Source organism: Protopterus annectens, chromosome 6.part0 (genome assembly GCF_019279795.1).
Source record: "Protopterus annectens isolate FY-2018-M chromosome 6.part0, PAN1.0, whole genome shotgun sequence".
In the NCBI taxonomy this organism is placed as follows: Eukaryota; Metazoa; Chordata; order Ceratodontiformes; family Protopteridae; genus Protopterus; species Protopterus annectens.
The window spans coordinates 1,516,495,077-1,516,515,076 of record NC_056737.1 but is presented as its reverse complement, the minus strand read 5'-3'; the positions used below and the strand labels follow the sequence as shown (position 1 = coordinate 1,516,515,076).

General features: G+C 38.2%; 1 protein-coding gene across 1 annotated transcript in view; it reads left to right on the top strand.

Annotated features, from left to right (window-relative positions):
• The window catches only part of CCDC93 (coiled-coil domain containing 93), a gene marked incomplete in the record, with an annotated part of 1,282,969 nt that overhangs the window by 91,315 nt on the left and 1,171,654 nt on the right, over positions 1–20,000 (top strand). Inside the window, 1 exon segment of the mRNA XM_044074979.1 lies at positions 12,526–12,620. Coding sequence (XP_043930914.1) covers positions 12,526–12,620 — 95 coding nt within the window.

Here is a 20,000-nt window from a genome sequence, read left to right as displayed (position 1 = left end):
AGGTATCTTACAGTTTTTATTGCAGTCAGAGCCTAAATGTCTGTGAAAACCAGGATTAGGAATCCTGCTGTCTTGTCCTTAGGGGTGAACTAATTGCTATCCTGGAAGGGTGGAAGGTTTGAAATGTTTTTGCAGCTTCCAGGTGCTATGATACATCTTAGCAAATCTATATTATCTGTGTGTATGGTAGCACCTATGTACTAAACTCTGGTTCACTTTCTAGTAAAGGGGAATAGAGTGGGAACCAGAGTCAGATGACCAGATGTATGTGATGTCATTCTGTAATCCAGCACTGAAATGATGTTTTAATACTAGATGCCACAGAAGTCTCGGAGCAGTCTGTTTTTGAAAACCTGACAAAGAAGGAAGACCACTCACCCACTTCATCTTGCCTTACTTTAGTAAGCAACCAGGGAACAATAATCCTTTAGAGCAGTCAGGAAAATATAGTGAGATTTGTTAAGTATTGTTTTTCTGTAATTGTGTGAATCTATCCACCTGCATTATTTGTAATATTTCCTGTGATTGAAACTCTGGTGTGTATTGTAAATAGATATTTAGTACTTTCATGTTTTTTTCATTATTATTAAATATATTTAAACTTTTCCTTGTGGTTGGTCTTTTAGAGAATATTTTAACCTTTTTGATGACACTGTGGCCGTGGCCACTCGTAAAAGCCTTGCTGCATTAGTCAAACACTACCGTTTGTATTAGTATTAATTTTACTCCGTATAATTGGGTACCCTTGTAAGAGCCTTAGGGTAGTTGGCTTTGGAGTTTTCTGGTGGCAGTACATACATTATAGTCTGGATGGGGGGCATAACTGGTAAATCTGTGCCAGCCTTTCCCAGGTGTGTGCGTGTTTTTGTGAAAATCAAATCTCAGTGTGCGTGTGTGTCTGTGACAGCTACTTGGAGCAGAAACACAGAGCAGTGGTTTCACAGAGAGGGTGGCGGAGGACTTTGCTTTGAACCCTCTGCTGAGGACTCCCCTCTACAGCTGTGCCAGTGGGGAGTCTTTTTGGGGGCTTGGAGAGAGAGAGGGAAACCCAGCCCCCAGACTGAGTGTTCCCTGTGTGCTCTTAAGGGAAGCTCTACTTGGTGCAGAGAGCTACATCTGGAAATAATGAATAATATGTGTATCTATTCTGTTCCAAGTAAATGTCCCTCACTGGTGTCAATGTAAGAATTGAGGCTACTTGATTACTGGGCCAGAGGAAGGATGTCGGCGTTTTTCACAGAAACCTCTATAGGACATTACATACAGTGCAAACTTAGCATGCCCAGTTTTTCCTGGCTGATGGCAATACTGGGAAGAGTGCTATGCCATTTGATCCACTTTGGCCCATCAAACATTGTGTTAGCAGCTGTACAAGAGTCTAAGATCCCTAGCAAGTTTCCCCAAAGGATCCGGTTGATGTGTATCTGAAGGTCTATCCCCAGAAGCCATGAACAGGCCTTGAAGTTGGATCTTTTATGACAATGCCAGACTAACAAACACCAGGAAGAAGTAAACGTTATCGTATGGAATAATCAATAAGTAAAAAAAATGAACTGTTAGAACAACCATATCAATGGGAAATCTGCCATGGTGTGTAAAAAGTCAATCCACCACAAGTTAAAAATGCAAGTAAATTGAATAGTACACAGTTTAGTACTTTCATCAGAATAACATTGCAGATTTCATCAGAACTATGTTAATAAATAACTGCTTAAAATACTTGAATGTGCTAACCACATCACACAATGATCACTTTTAAGTTAATCAGTCAACAAATACAAAATAAATTTTCTTTCATAAAATAAATTGCATTCAAATAAGTAGTATAATGTTTCCTCCCCAAAACTTCATAATTGTAAGCTGTAAATAATACTGCACCATGTCACACACATCTAAACCAAGAAAAAGTTAAACAAATAATGAAAATCCACATGAACATTAATATTAAAAATATTATAAAACATTTTTGTATGAAAAATGTATTTGAAAGAAAAATTCACTAATTCGATCAAAATACAATAAACAATATATATTTTTTTTAAGTTTAGCTGCTCATAGTTTTAAGACAGAGCAGTTATGGAGAAAGTAATTGAGGATCCTGAAATGGCTGCCTGGGAATCGAGTGTTGTATAGAGATGTACTGTGGCAGTTAAGGCTGGCAGCTACTTATTTCCCAGGCATCAGTGATACTGTTTCACTCCAATGATATTTCAGTCCAAGCCATCTTATTACGGGCAGATAAACTTTTGAAATATATTAAACTATATATTCTTTTATATTTTAGCAGATTGGTTATTTCAAACATTTTTCATACAAAATAAAACACAATAATTTTTTGTAGTAAATATATACATGCGCTCACACACACACCAAACTAAAACAGATACTTAGCACAGAACATTTATTAAGCAAACATAGTACTATGAGTAATACATGTAAGAAAAATTATAACTTCTAGTAAAGTAGGTTATTGTGGCCTAAAATGTGAAATTCCATGTAAATGTCATGTTTTACCAATAATGAAATGGTTCACATTCAGGATACGGTGGTATTTTTTCCAAGATAAATGGAAACATTGGTGCCCTTGATTCTTTTTTTTTATTTCTTTTCCTTCTTTCTCTGTCTCATTATCCTTCTCATTTTTTTTTATTTTTTATTTAAATTTTTTTTTCTAAATGGGTGTATCTTAGCTGTGTTTTACGTTTTGCTTCTGAAATGTAGGCATTTGGCCTTTGTAGTGTGCTGTTGTAGCAGTACTATCCCAAGCCCTACTTTTCTGCATATACTAGATCTATTTTACTCACTGTTTCAGAATGCTTGGCTTAACTTGAGGACGTTAAAGGACCGATTACAAAAGACTTTCTGTGATCACGATTTACTCTGGTGTAAGGCATATCTATAAAGCAGGCTTATACCAGAGTAAGTCACTTACACCAAAAGCAAATCTTTTGGAATTGGGACTTAAATGTGCATCTTTGCTACCAATGTCGTAACACCTCACTGTGTAACAGTGCTTTGAATAAACTTATCCAAATAGGTTGCCATACAAGCAAATCTTTTCGGTGTCTTGTGTAGTTAAGATTAGGAATGTTATTGGTGAATTCATTTTTATCCAATCTTGCCTTAATTCTAAATTTAACCCCTTTATTAACAACCATTTTTAAGTACACTTGGGAAGTGTATTCAGCAAAGAATTGTGGTATTCCAAAATGGTACATAATAAGATTGTTTTGAGTACTTTCCTATGACTACAGAGTAAAGCTAAATATGTTTTGTTGGTTTAAATTATTTTTGCAATTGTGGAAATCATTTAATTTAGAAGGATATCTAGCCACATTCCATGCAGGTAAGAAAGTTTCAAGAGATGCAAATAAAGTTAAGTGGCACTTTGCACAGCACTATTATTTACTGAATAACCCCCATGCTCCAAATACTGACTGTTCTGGGCTATTTTTAGACCCTGTATAAAGGGCTCTGTCGTCAAGATGTTTGACATTGTGAAATTTTTGAAACTTTCATTGGGACAATTACCTATACATTTGTGCTTCTAGCATCAAATGCAAAGGAGGAGCTACATGCTCGATAAGAATGTCAGTGGAAACAAAAAATGTCTCTCTCTCTCTCTTTTTTATTTATTTTTTTTTATTTTATTTTTTTAAGGCCTGGGTTCACAATAACTCTGTGTTGTTTTTTAAATTGTTTTGCACTTCTTTTCCAGAGTGTAAATACCAAAGCTGACACTTCACTAGAATGGAAACGAGCAAAAGAAGAACAAACAAAAAAAAAACAATCCTGTTGCTGCTTTTAATAATTATTTTTTCATATTGTTGGGCAGTGGTTGCATTCCCAAGGCAGGAAAACTGCCATTATATTGCCATTACATAAAGGTGGCGCGGTCATAGACCCTACTAACTGTAAGACCCGTTAGTCTCAATAGCTTCATTTGTAAAACTAGTGAGCAGGTTGTGCGAGACCTCCTTAATCTGGACATTGAAAATCTCTTAACCTTGGGTCCTTGTCCATTCAATCCTGTTAGAGGAAGGGCCTGTCTCTAACTTAAAAGCAGTGCATAGCAGTAATGCAATACATAAAGCATATGTAGAACTGCCCAAGGGGTTTAGTAACTGCATGAAAAGCAGTGTCACTGAGAGACTTATAGACCTGAATGTAAGTTATTGTGTTATGCAGTGGATAGCTAATTGGTTATCTGATGGAACCCTTGTGGTTTAGAGTTTCAGATGCCGCTTCTGAAGACAAAGTTACCAGTGCTGTACCACATGTCTGTTTGTGTGACTTATTTATTTATTTTTTTAATTCTTTTGTTGCCTGGGTTAGTCCCACTAGGCCATTGACCAGTTTTCAGGGTAGACACGAGGTGGTGTTTATACTACTATGGGGAAATTTGGACAGGCCATCCAATAGCTTTCCCTGCTGTTTTTGATGGATATCCTGGGATCTTTTACATTTTACCTGAGATACCACCAACTCAAGTAGGTGGGTCTTGGTTTAATATGTCATGCAAAGGATAGACATGGGAGTACAGTACCCCCTTGTACTGCATTGCAGTGTCGGCTATTGCTCATCCTGGTGTGGGAATAGAACCCACAGCTTTTTCCACCAAAGGAGAGTGTTTTATTTGTTGCACCACTAGCTCTGCCTATTCCTCTTTGGCATCTATTTCTCAAAACTTCAGACCAACAGTCCTGGCCTATGGTTATCAGACTTTGCGGATGGCTATAAATCTCTTCCTGTTGCTCAATTTTCCACTGACTTACAGTTGGTGTAAGGGCATTTGCACAGAAACAATACTTTGACCTCCTGGGTTTAGAGGCATGCAAACCTGTGACAATGTCTCTAGTTATTGCAGCTTTATTCCTTTCTGTCTGTTCTAAAAGAACCACACTATCATCCCCTACCTGATGAAGACAGATAAGTTTTATAGGGTCCATGAGTACTCCAAAATTTTGATCAAGAACCTTAGAGCAATTCAACAGTTCCCTCTGCATTGAAAAAAAGCTTTGTAAGAAGTACTTCAGAATACCAAAGCTGATATTAAAAACTACTGGAATGTGTATTAATAAAGTCCAAGCAATAAAACACCTTTTTCTTCCTGTTCTAACTTACAGCTTTTGTGTGATTGACTGGTCATAGAAAACATTGGATCAGTTGGACACACAAGCAGTAACAATGCTTCATGCTTTTCAAATGATTATCCCTCAGACCCTCAATCTGAAAGAGGCATGGGCCTCCTCAAAATTGACTAGTATGTATGGGTTTGCAGTCATGGGGCTGTGCATGCATATCTGTTGACACCATCAGATCCAAGTATAGGGAGGTTTTAAACCATGATAGAAGACAAGTTTAAGGGGGCATCTTTACTCGGATTATCTGACTCAATTCAGAAAGGAGTGTGAGTGGAAACTGGACCAGAAGTAGATGGAAATGAGATGACAAAGAATATAAAGAACATGACCTGAAAAAAAGGACAGAAAACTGGAAAACCCGTAGTTTAGCAAGACAATTTATTAGGGGATTGTACAAACACTGCGTCATAATGGTAGATGAAAAACATTAGAGACATGAGCTACAACTCACTACTGAAAATTAAGTTGTAATCACATGGGATCATCCAGTGCCAACAGTCATGAAAGTAGGAGCAAGAAAAAACTGATGTGGTAATCCAAGAAAATAAATGACAGAAGTAGCATTGATCATTGAAATAGCTGCACGCAGCAATCAGTGTCCTGGTACTGAGAGATGTAGTCATTAAAATACTAGGATATACGTGCAGAAACTAGTGCAATATGAGATGAAGACATCCATGTAGTTCCAGTAGTAGGAACAGAAGAGCTAATAAAAACAAATCATGCTCACTTAAATATGCTGTCAGTATGAACTGTAGTAGGCATTTCTGAGTACATTGTCCATGCTGTGACATGCACTCCTTGTAAACATCAAAGACTGAAGCAGCATAATTTATGAACTTTAATCACACCCTGACTCAGAAAAGAGAGTCCATTTGTATCACTGTATTAGAAACCCAAGATATTTGGAGAAATAATGAGAGGGTTATAAATGGATTTTAGCTCCTAATGTTCTTTCCAGTGGCCAGAAAGTCAAATCATTGACTACTTTGGGAACAAGGTGTGTATGGCTGCAATCAGTTGTCAGGTGCACATGATACCAAGATGAAATCCTGAGCTAGATGAGAGAGAAAGGGGGTAGGGGGGCATGCCTGATGGAGGTCTGAGAGCAAAAGTACGGGAATCTGCCCAGACTATTTCTCAGGTGGCAAAGCACTTCATTAAATGTGGGCATAGTGTTCAGGGAAGTTGCCATGGGATGGGGTCTGTTATTAGAGGGCATGTCTGTCAGTCTCCAGTTCATGGAAGAGTATTTCTAGACATTGCTTCTGAATGCCTGTCTTGACAAGAAGTTTTGTTTGTGACACTTGTAGCAGACGTATTTTAAGCAATTGAGGGAGCAGGGGAAGACTGGCATCTGTGAAATAAATCTTTTCACTCCTCCACTGGGAAAATGTCACAAAGAATGTGTATCCCTGGAAAGCCACATGTAAGAGCCACAAAACTCTACTTCCAAACATAACCAATGATGTCAGGTGTTCATCCAGTGCCAGAAGACCAGAAAGATCTGCTACTTCCCCTCTTATAAAGACTTTTTTAATATGAATCCCAAGGAAAGAGGGAATCTGTAGACCCATATTTTTGACCTGTCCAGGTTGAACACCTCCTTAAAGGTCCTAAAATTTAAAACCCTTTTACAGTACAGACTTTCTCATTACTTCTGTTCCCAACTTCCCTCAATCTCTTGCTCTTTGGTTTTGTTGCTGCTTCTGGGGTGTTCAGCTTTAGCAGTTGCATGCAACAGAAACAAAGGAATTCATATAGAAAACTGCCTGCATAAAGCCCAGTTTCAGGAAGCAGTAGAGATGTCATTGTGACTGCTTTCAGGTCTCGGGGCTTTCCTTTACCCTGCCTGAATGAAACCTGATACTGTTCTCAAAGAGAATAATTTTCCTCAGAGCTGCCTGAAGACTGTTCTTTTTTTCTTCAGGTATAAGCTAAAGTTTTGGCAGAATACCTTACAATTCATGACTTGAAAACATCAGAGATGACCAGGGAATTTTTGAAAATAATATGCCTTCCACTGTTTGTATCTCCAGATATATCTTGAGACAGCTGCAATGAATCCCTGGAGGGGATGCTCCCTATTCTGCCCCACATCAAGCAAGAGTTGGAGTGGTGGCTCAACCATGTCAAAAAACATAGGCATACTTTTAAAACAAGACCCTTCCAACAGATGCCTCAGGATGCAGGGAAAACAGGATCACTGTCAGTGGAAAAAGCATGTTTGTATAAATGAAATGCTGGCTCTGATCCTAACACTGAAGTAGTCAAACCTCCGTGGAAGGAAGGGATATTGCAAGTCATAACAGACAGCAAATAAACAAGCAATGGTGAACTTGGTCACACTCCCTATAGTGGCTGGCAGCAGTAGCTGGCCCTAAAAGCAGTGTGCATTCCTTCCTAATTAAACTTAATGGCAAACTACCTGAGAAGATGGTCAGCAGATCCCCACAAGGGGATGTTGAACAGAAACTGACTGCCTGCAGTTAATTCACTGGTGAGATATCCTAGGGATAGACCAACGAGCAGTTAAGAAAAGTTGTGTATTGTACAAAGAAACTTGGGCATTGGATTCCTTCTCATTAGCATGGATAGGGCAGTTTCTGTATGTATTTTCTCTAATCACCCTACTCCCCAGGGTGATCCAAAAGATAAGGAGGCGGGACCAAAGGTGCTGTTGACAGCAGCGTTTTGGACCAAGCAGCACTAGTTCTCCTTACTTCTACTTATTTTTTGGGTGAAACTTCTCATACTGTCTGTGCATCCTGATCTCCTTGCCCAAGACAAGGGGAGGTGGTTATCCAGCCTAGCCTGAATACCCTTCAGCTACCAGCTTAGATGATTGGACTGTTCTTACTTTTAGGCACTAATTTACACATCATGATAGAGGCAGAAAATGTGCTGCTAGAAAATATTACCTGGCAAAATGGAAATAATTATTTTCTGTCAGAAGAAGCATCAAGACCCCCTTTGTAGCATCAGTATCTTTGATTCTACAGTGTCTAAATGAGATGTTCAGAACAGGCTGGCATAAATGCATCAGTGAAGTTAAGTCTGTCAGACATATTAGCTAGCATGCCTATAGATCTCTCTAACATCTCTGTAATACAGTTTTACAAAGGAGTCTTGCAAGTTAGATCTCCAGAAAAGGCCATTGCTCCCCAATGAGACTGTAACTTTATGTTGGAATACGTTACTTTCACTAGAAAAAACTTCATTACCTTCCTTTGAGTTAGCTGTGTATGTACCTGTGAAATCTCTGTCCTGGAAAACAGACCTTCTGTTTACCATTACATCGCTGTAGAGTATTTTAGAACTGCAAGTATTAAAGTATAAAGCACCATTTTAGTGTCCCACAAGGATAAGATCAACCAAGAAGCCAAACCTTCATTTATGTCAAGGTTGTGACGGAGTGTGCTCCCTTACATCTAGCAGTCTTATTCCCTGATCCTGTAGAGCAAGTTTGAGACTTGTACAGTCCTTTGATGTGCATAGACATCTGAGATAGTATTTCAATTTAAATATACCAGAATTTATAACTTTTTGTCTCCCTTGCAGCCTAGAGAGAAGAAACACTCTCCTTACAGAATGTTTTTATATTGTTGGATCATTATGGTTTTCTTTTTTTTTTTTTTTATTCCGAAGGGTTCCAGGTGGTTCTTGAGGCAGCCAACTACGTGATCCTCATGGGTTCCAGGCGGTTCTTGAGGCAGCCACCTATGTGATCCTCATTACAGCCCTTTTCCAAGCATCAAAGTTTTAAGTATTTCTCCAGGGCAAAGGCCACTTCTGCCATGGTTATCCTACGGTGCCTGGTGAAGCCATACCAACCAATACAGTCACCTCCCATAAATTGAGAGCTTTTGAAATTGTCTCAGTAGCCATTAATACTACAACAATAATCAGCACGAAGAACACAATGCAGGTCTGCAAGTCCTTACCACAATAGTAAATGCTTGAGTGGAACATTATTGCAGCACAGGTTTTCCACCTATCTTCCCCTATTTTTTTTCTTTTGGGCATCTGACGCTAGGTTAGGCTATTGGTCTACAGGATCTGCTGAATGGCTTCCCTCTTTCTGTATAGAATTCAACCATTTGTTTCTCCAGTGGGGTAAGAGCCCTCCATTACATTCATCATTCAGTGGAAGTCAGGATTTTGGGTAAAAGCCAGTCTGCAAATCGTGTGGACTGTTCTAGCGCCAAGCATTTGGCAATGTTCACGTTCCACAGTTACTGCTCTCAGAAGGTGCTTGTATGCCACTATGTATGCATGATTTCTTAGTTAATCAGACCACCGTTATGCATTGTGGACATGCTAGGCTCCTTGATGCAGGTGATATATCTGCTGCACTCCTGCAGGTGGATGCCTGTTTTTATTTTGGGGTGGGGTGCGGTTTTCATCCTACTGGGGTGGATGTCCATTTGGCCAGAAGAGGGAAGGGTGTTGAGTTCTGGAAATTGGGGCAGATATTGGGTCTTCTGCAGAGAAGTCACACCACTGTAACAGTGATCCACTCAACATCTACCATTATGTTGAGCTGTGCCACAATTGTACTTTCTCTTCTTAATATTTGAATGTAGTTAAATTGAGAATGGGTATGTTATCCAACGACAATGAAACAAAGTTATGCTGGATAAAATTTTTTTTTTTTAAGTTACTATAGGTTAAAAAGCAGCGGATCCTTTTTGTCCTTCAGATACAGTTGCCACACGTGCCAATCTGTTCTTACTATGAAGTTACTCTGATTTATGAACCAGTTCTCATAGTTTATGCAGAACTGAGAAAATACTTAAGTTCTGTTTGAATCCTCCTTTATCAACAGGAGGTATTAGTCTTTCTTGCTTTGTATAGAACCCTCCCCCAAATAAACTTTGTGCAAACCTTTGCAACCCTTAAAAGCCAGTAATGTACCTTTTTTGTTTTTTTCTCTGACAGCTGCACTTTTATTTCAAAGTGAATACTTTGCAGATGTAGTAGGTTGTCAATATATATTGGCTATTTTGAATTTGATTTGACCCTACCTACAAATGTCATTATCCCTGTATTACATTTAGATTTTTATTTTAAAATTTGCTGGATAAGGCAGTTGGGTACTCAAGCCTTGCACAACAGGTTGTATATGTTGATAATACAATTTAGCCATTAAGATGGTGGGAAAGTGATTTGAAAGGTAGGTGTTAGTAGCTCTAAAGGAAATGTATAGCAAAATTTTTAATGTGTGAATGCCAGCCTGCACTTGTAAATGACGTGTTATTTGCTGTAGTATTTAAAGAGGCAGAAATATCACTTCTTCTGTTAGATGCCTTTTTATTTCTGATGTTATAAAATACAATGAGATGATTGTGATAGTTACTGGGTTTGTCAGCCTGAACAAATGCCACATAATTTGTTTGGTGTGAACCTAATGACAAAAACCTGGGCAGCTGATGGCCTAAATATTTGCTGGCTGTGCAAATCTGCTGGTAATACTTGCCAATACATCAGTATGACACCATCCAGGGGATTCGGAGAATGCCTCTCCTCCCGTGCTAATTGCCCAATGTGGGTTGATCAGTTAATGAGATGGAAAGAAATTCTGAGTCGCAGACATGGTAAGACCACACTGAGAAATATCTCATTAGCAGTTCATTACCAAGTCTTTGAATCAAAATGCTGCACTGTCTGACCCGGCCATAGCAGTGCTCTCTAGTAGACCATTCATTGGGTTATCAAGTGCCCTCCCTACAGGTAAAGATGCATTCCACCACCCATGCATGCACATGCACACCTCTTCCACAAACAAGTCTCACACACACACTCATGAAAGCACTCAGTTGTACACCAGCATGTGTGCTGCAACACACATGCACAAACATATGCAGACTTAGCACTAGAGAAGATAAGTAGGAGGCAATCACCCAGGCAGGTACACATTCATTAAACCTCATTCATGTCCTTAAAGACATGTATAGACATCCCCAGCCCTCATGGCTCCACTGTAGTTATCTGCACGTTGAGTACTCTGTTAGGAGTAAGTGGATGACTGCCATCTTTTGATGGTGCTCACGGTTTCCTAGAGCAAAATGAGTAAAATGTTAATCTGCTGAGCAGTTCTGTGAATCCTGTTTTCCTTCTAGAGTAAAATATTACTCTGCCAGTTAATTTGGGGGGGGTCACAAACATTTCCAGGGGAAAGCACATTGCTAAGTAGCATTAGCCCCTTAGCATGCAGCTTTGCCCAGGAGACCATTGTCTATGATAGGCCCTCTATGAGAGGAAAGCCTCAGAGGTAGGGCAGTCTAATAACTGGAAAGGTTTACTGCAGAGTGGAAACACACCATGATAAGGCTTCTGAATCACAAGGCAAATCTCTGAAACTGCAATTTTTTAGTAATTTTTTTTATACAAATATGTCACAATACTAACGTGCTGTTAATTTCAGTTAGTGTTTCGGGAATAAAGACGTGCACCATACTATTCACATTTAATATGCGAAACTTCACTGCATATATATGTAAATTGGTATGCAGAGTTAACATAAATCCAGTGGTGGAAATGGTTATTTTGGATTATGTCTGTGAGTAGTAGGTACTGTTTGTTATCTTTGTCTGATGCATTTTAGCATCTGTAAACAAAGCAGAAATGTGATGTTATGGCCTGCCCATTGTTGTAGCAAGTTACTGTCACTGCATTCTAGGTCCAATCTTTGAGCATGAGTTCATTTCACTGCTTGCATGGGCTTCATATGTAGTCCCAATGTCTATAGTTTGCTCCAGACACTTTCTGTTGACTGGCTACTCTGAAGTATACCATATGTTCTGCATTTGGTCTTCTGGCCCAGTTTGTGTGAAAAATGTCCAAATGAATCTGTTCACTTAACAGTCAAACACAGAAAATTTGTTGGCATTTTTTCTGTTTTTTTTTTTTTTTTTTTTTTTACATTAATTAAGTACATCTTCCTGTCCCTTTAAGATACAATGGTCATGGAAGATGAAAGGATAACCCAGACTTACCTGAACTAGATGAAAGCAAATAATGAAAATAGATATACATAGCTGTGGATTTGTACGAATTGGTGTGGTAAGAAATGCTCCAGTTGATAGTGAAACTAAAACATGTATTTGTAACTGTTTTGTTCTGTACCACGGTATCAAATGGTAAGTACCCTGAGAGGGACCATTTTGGCTTGCATAGTATATAAAATTCCAGTTAAGGACTCTACTAATTTCTGTTTGTTTTATAAATGTCTTCAGTCATGCCTTCAGCAGTACTGTACCTTTCAGGATTCGGTGCTGTCCCTGATATGGACACAGATTTTTTTTTTTGTGTTTAGGCTGTTGGTGGGATCATGATATGAAACAGAACTTATAACTTGACAATAATTTTTTTTTTTCAGGTTGTTGGTGGGATGACCTGGTGTATCACAACTTGTAACTTTGATATTGATGTTGACTTACTATTTCAAGAGAACTCTACAATTGGTCAAAAAATGTAAGTTTTAGATTCAGGTTTGATTTAATATTCTTCCTTTATACTAGGACTACTTTTGTGTATGCTGGTACAAATATTGTTACTGATATTTAAAAGCACAAGAAACTACATTTTCTTACATTTCAAGGCACCTTTGTTTTCAAGGTCTGTATTGCATCTTAAATAAAGTCTGAATTGAAATGTCTGTCCTGATGTGTATCTTCTGGAGCCTGAAAGGCATATTCCGTGGCCCATCTACTTCTAAGGGCATGTCTAATCACTTCATGGAGATCATTGCGCAGTTTGCATACCTTATTTTTCTGATGGATTAGTGAATATGACGCACTTTTTTTAACTATTGAGCCACAGGAGACAATTTAGAGGGGTATGATTCTGTACTAGAGATATAGTGGAGATGGAAAACCTGTGCTTTTCAAAAGTGTTCGGAAATGCCCATTATATTGTGAGTCTTGTAGGGTACTTTGTGAAGTGACATCTTTTTGACCTGCAAGGCCATGTCTGATCAAATACTGTCTGTACCTAGAATGCCCTGCTGTGAGAGCTAACACCAGAGCAGGGAACACAGTACTAAAAGTATTAATAAAAAATGATATATAATGCTGTATTATGTAATGCATCTTTATTTCATATTTGGGATAGTCTGATGTTTACGGAGCACTTTACCGTAATCTGAGTACTGAAGCATTACATTCACAGAATACGACAGTAAAGGCATATTGGCAGCTACAGAATGACAGTTTGTTTGAAATATGTCAACGTCCATGATCAGTAGCAACACTCTGATTTACATTATTTTTGGGGAAATAGCATATCGAGTCAATATGTTGCCTATAAGAACAAGAGAAAACTGTACACACTCGTACACAAGTGCTAGTTGTAGGGTTCAGGAGAGGTTAATAAGTAGATATTAAAGGAAAGAACTGATGGAGTCATTAGTAGCAGCTTGCAGAGAGGATAAGACTCTAAGGTGTTTTTAAAAGGATCTGAAGTAAGCAGGCACTGACACATCCTGGCTGAATGAAGATGTTTTTTCCAAAACTAAAAATAAAATGTCTAAAGTATATAATGTTTGCAGTGTTAGTGTTAGAGAGTGCCAGGGTTTTGCAGTATTTGAGACGTATGAGTCAGTATGCTGAGTACCCCACCACTGACGTTGTTGTTAACGGGAGGACAAAGAGTGTGGTCGGTAGAGTGCCATTGGATGAGGGGAGGTAATTATGGACATATTTTGGGATGGTACAGGGTTTTGTGAGTAATGCATAGATTAAACAATGGAGAATTTATCAGACTATTAATAGTTATTGGCTCTGAACTCTGTGACAGAATGACCAGAGGCAAATGTCGGGGCTCTCCAGTATGCTTGAGTGAGTATGGAGTTGGGAGAAGCACACAAGTCTGTGAAAATGCAGTAGTGTCCTAGTTTAGGTAGGACGAAAGGTGACACTGGCATCATAATGGGGAAGAGTACTGTATAGCATGCCTGTTATTAGCTGAATTATTGTAAGGTGCTCTTAAAATGTTGCTAAAACTTTATTAGAGGTTCAAAGGTAACTCCTAATCATGTGAAAGAAGAGACCACTTCAAGCTGAATTGATAAGTATGGAATAAGCTTCTTCTATTTGCTTATTAATAAGCTTGTTAAGCTATTTCATCATCATCATGATTATTATTATTATTATTATTATTATTGTTATTGTTATTATTATTACTGTTGTCATCATTCATTATATGTATTATGTTTTCAAATCTGAAAATAAGCTTTTGGTTACAGCCATAAATCAAGCTCCTTCAAAAATAATTTAGACGTATGGGAAATGTAAAATACTGGTATGAGGTTGTAGCAGTCAAGCATTTTGAAACTACTTATGTCACACTTAAGAAATGTCACGTGATGTAAGAACTCATTAAGGCAAATGATACGCAGAATATTTAGAAGTTCTGTTGAAGGCATTCTTTCTTCATCTCTGTATGCATTCTTTAAACACGAGTGTAACAAAAAAACCTTGGAGCTACAAAAAAGGTTTGCCCTTTATTTTGCAGGAAGGCATATTGAGTATATCAAAAAGATGTTGTCATCTACAGTTCAGAGTCTTGCAGTTCTGCACAGTAACATGACATAGGCTATGTATGACATAGAAAAGTGTTTTTGCAAACCTAGCTTGCATAAAGATCGCTTCCATATTCAGCTTCACATTATGGCAAGACTGACAAAAAATGAAATAATTGGAGCACATGAGAATTAAGGACATGTATAGACAGCTCTGTTATGGGCCTGTGTTTGTGGTACTGCCAGGAAAGGAAAGAAAAACTTTGAATTACAGCATCCAAACAGCACATTTGTAATGGGAACAAGAAGGTACCAAAATGTGTCAGAGGACATCGGATAAAAGAAGAAGCAATGATTCACCAAGGAAAATGGTAGCAAACTGAAGTCTTCTGCAAGGGTAATTCAAGACTAGCATAGGCACTCACATTCTGAGGTACACATCAGTAAAGTATGTGGCAGCAATTTGTTCTATGTACAGGCTTCATTTCAACCTGATAAAAATTATTCATTTGAAAGGCAAGCAGTACACAGTAACTGCAGTGGAGACTGTAGTCTGGGTCCAGTGCTGGGCCGAAGCTAGGTTGCTAAAACCTTAGTGCAGACAGTGGCCTGGATTTCATTTCTGATGCCCTGCCACATTCACTACTTTGTAGAACACAAATAACAATACAAGATGCAAACCAGAAGAGAAATGAATATACACCTGTTTGCTACACAGAATTCAAAATATTGCACTCTTGTGTTTGAAAGCTTATGTGATCAAAAAAAATCAGACTATATAAAACTGGTGTAGAGGGCAGATATGGTATGGATGTACCCAGGACATAGCCTTAGTGTATAAGCTTTGAAGTAATGATGGCTTCAAATGGAATTGAGCAGTTTCAGAACATGTTAAACATTTTTTCTGAGCAGATAAAGAAAACTGTTTGCACAGTGGGTCAGAAATAGATACTGGCATGTTACTGTAATGCAAAAAAGATGTTTTTAGGACAACAGTGATAGTCGGTAGTTGCTCTTCTACTGCATCGTTGGACTTTTTTTTTTTCTGTTTGTCAGCACTCTGCATTTTGAGTGCTGGCATTTCAAAAAGGAGCCGAATAATATTCACAAGGAGGAGTGAAGTTTAAGGGAAGGCAGGAATTGAACAAATTATGTAATGCTGGAATGCATGACCATTGTTAAAAAGAAAGAAAACGTGTATGCAATGTATAATGCATATAATTAAAAATGTTAAAATGGTTTGTTTTCTATTAATGTATGTGTGCCTGTGTCTTGGGTGAAAATTTAATAACAAAAAAAAGACCTGCACAGTAGACTAATGAAGGTGGAGGGACTATGATATTGTACATTTGTGAACACTTACTGGTTAACAGGTTCATCAGAAGATACTAGGCTGCTAGTTGTTGGATGTGGGTCTGTTATATAATCAAAGTTTTATAACTTCGAATACCATATGATCGAAGTTATAAAACTTTGAATATATAAAACAAATAAAATAAGAACAAACCGAAAACTAAGGGTTGTAGGCAGGGGGGCAAGCCCCCTGCACCCCCCCTCTTTAAATATACCAACTCCGAGACTGTAGTGTGGTAAAGGGAAGATTTCCACTGTTCATATGGTGTCGATCATTTGGTATTTGAAGTTATAAAACTTTGTTCATATAATATAGACCCGTTGGATGTTCCATGCTAGGCTGTAAATGGTCTAACATCAAGAATTACCTCCTACCTCATGGAATGCCAGATAAGATAGGCCAGGAAGAATGGGAGTGCCCGTCCAATTGTCTAGGTTAGATTTGAAGTATCTAGAGTACTGCTTTAATTAATGTGCAGGGGTGGTTTACTCCATGGGTGTGGGGTGTACTGGAATAAGAATCTGCCATGCTGAAGTGTCATGCTAATTTGCTAATAGATATTAGTGTCCTTTATAAACATGTTTGAGGAACCATTAGTTCTACAAAGAAATGGAGAAATTAAAAAAAGAGCTAGCCCTACCAAGTCTTTCGGGTTTCTAATACCATGACGGGAATGGACCCCATTCCTAAGTCAAAGTGCCATTAAAGTTCATGAAATTAGTATTGTTTCAGTCTTTGATGTCAGCCAGAAGTGCTCTTCACAACACCCGCAATGTGCCCAATAATGACTCCTACAATTTTTATATGGGGTTACATGTATTGGTAGCATATCTAAATACAATTGTAGATGATTTTTTTATAAGACCCGTTGCTGCTACTACTATTGAAACTGTCTGGGTAGCTTTCTTCCACATTGCTGTCATTTCTGCCTGCAAATCCTGATATTTTGACTTTGTGTCTCTCTGTACGCAAGACACTGTAATCACTGGGTGGGGCGATTTCAGTGATAAATGCCACTTTTGTCTTTTCATGGACCACTATATCTGTCTTTTAGCATCTATCTTTTGAACTATTAGTAATGGGTGATCTTATGTGATGTAGACTTCATAATTTTCTATGATGCGTTGTGGCTCATGTTTCCATTGTTTTTCAGCCACTTCAGTACTGTAATGTTTGCACAATTCCCAGTGCAACAGTCTTACCAGATTTCTATGCCTTTCAGTATACAGTCCTGCCATTATTATGTCACAACCAACAACGAGGTGTGCTACTGTTTCCTTCTGTTTTACAAAACCTACATTTGGCTGTTTCTTTCACATCTCCAATGGACTTTGTAAACCAGTGTGTACGTAGCCCACCATCTTTGGCTGCCAATATTAATCTTTCATCTCATGGTTTGAATTTGCCTCTCCTTAACCATTGCTGTATTCGTTCCTGATCAGCATGAGGTTCTTCCAGAAGTTTTCTATACTTAAGCTATATTTATGCATTTTCCACATTTCTTGCCTTCTCATCTGGTCCTTCACCTTATATTCTTTCTTTTGTTTTTTGGCACATTCAGTTGCTGCCTGATTTTTTATCTATTTCTGGTTTGATTTCCATTCCTCCTTGACGCAGATATGTTTTCTGCTAGATTAAGCAGAGAAGGCATCTTAGATTTATTCTCCTCGTGTTTCAAAACTTTCATTCAAGTTTGGGTCTTGTGAGTCCCATGATTGCAGAGCTATGCATAAGTTTCAAGGAGGCTCATCCCTCCTTCGGAATGGGGAATATATAATCTTGGTATGCACTGATTTTTTTATAAATCATTTGGTGAGCATGAAGCATCCTTCATGTTTTCCTGTCTAATCTATCCAACACATTTTGAGTCCAGTCAGTCACTCCAAAACTATAAGTTAGGACAGGAAGAGCAAATTTGTTTATAGCTTGGATTTTGTTCTTAGATGTCAACACTGTTTTCTAAGTCTTCTAAAATATTCCTTGCTGAGTTTTATTTACATTGGTTCATGTGTTGTCGATCCTTCATCAGTTCCCAAATATTTATACACTCCCTCTTGCTCAAGTTCTTTTATGTCACATTCTTGTCCCAAACTGATGTTTTCTTGGTGCTGCAGTTTTCCTGCTTTAAAAGTTGCTTTTGCACATTTATCAAGACCAAATGGCATTCTTGTATCTGAAAAAATTTGACAACTTGCAGTTGTGCTTTTAGTTCCTTGTCTGATGAGCTATACAATTTTAAAGCCTCAACAAAGAGAAGGTAAGTCTTTATACTTTGTTGTTTTCTGCAAGCCAAATTAAGGCCATGCCCTAAGCTGTTAGCTTATTGGGTTAAGGGCAAGGCAGAATAGCAGTGGTAACAACATTCACCTTGGAATATCCCTCTTTGAATTTTTATCCCTGGAATAATAATTTGTCCTTTATCCTGGCTTAATTGGAAAGGGGTCTGCCACTGTTTCACGGTCCCTGTAATGTAGTCAATCAGTGTAGGGTGTATCTTATACATTTTTAAGCGCTCTTTTATCCATGAATGTGGGATATTATCAAATGCTTTTTTGTAGTCGATCCATGCCATACTTGGATCCATCCCCCTTTTAAAGTTCTGTACTAAGACTTTAACAATAAATGATCCTTTTTCCATATGTCTTTCTTTTATTGCCTTTTTGTTCTAAAGCCATAATTGAGTTTTCTTCTAAATGACTATTAACTCTGTCACCATCAATTCCAGTGTATAGTTTACACGTCATCAGAAGGCAGGTTATTGGCCTATAATTTTTAGGGTAGCTTGCAGGTTCACTCTTAAGTAGGAGCATTGTATTTCCTGTTAGCCAAGTTGGTGTCTGTTCGGGGTGTGCATATAAATAGGTCTTACTTCTGGCTAAGTCTTCATGCAAAGATGTTAATGCTTTTAACCAAATGTTAGGTACTGCATCTGGGCCCTGGGGCTTTCCAATCAAAGGCTTTCCTTAACTTTGTTTCAATCTCTCTGGCTGTTACTTCATCCCATTTCATATCTTGTACCTTTTAAACTTTCTTTTACTTTTTCTATCCATTCAGCATCTTTGTTATGCCCCACAGGAGGATCTTCATAGATAAATAATGTCTTTTGGTTATTTCCGGTTAGGGTTCGCCACAGCAGAACTCCAGTCTGCTAATGGTTGGCAGTGGATTTTTATGGTGCCGAGTTGCCAGCCCGACACCCACCCTTCAAAGAAGGCACACCCATTCATGCACGCACCTACCTGCATGTATTTAAACATCACTCGACTGCGGGGAGGACATGCAGACTCCACACAGAAGGCGCTCCAGCCAAGAATCGAACAGGAGAACCTCTTGCTGTGAGGCAACAACACTAACCGCTGCACCACCGCGGTCTTCTAGGAGGATCTTCATAGATAGTTCTCCAAAATGTATATCTATTAATTCTTTGTTTGGTGGTCTTTCAATTCCTTTTACCTTGTTTCCCAGTTCTCTATAAAACTTTTTTGGGTCTTCAATAAATTGCATATTTTGTACTTTTAATTTATATTTATCTGCTTAACTTCTAAGTTTTTCCACCTGTGCTGAGATTTTTAGTTTATTTGCTATAGTGCATGATAGATCCTGATCTGTTCTAATACAGCACATTGCATTTATTGTGTCTGTCTTTCTAAGTATTTTTGTTGATCTGTTATAGTTTTCTTTTATTCGATACTTCCATGATGCTGTTTGATTTTTCCCCTTCCTTTCCCTCACTACCCAGTGTTCTTGTGATAGAACTTTATCAGTTATTAATTTATGCTGCACAGTAATATATCCTGTTTACTTTTTGTCGCTCATCCAGTCAGGATTAACTAGACAAATCTTTGTGGGTCCTGTTGAAGCGGCTTTATTATGTCAAACACATTGGAATTGAGGCTTAATAACTTTAACTCAGATAAACTTACAAACAAACTAGTTGTTACACTCATACATGGTCACTCTCTGGCTGTACTCTAAAAAT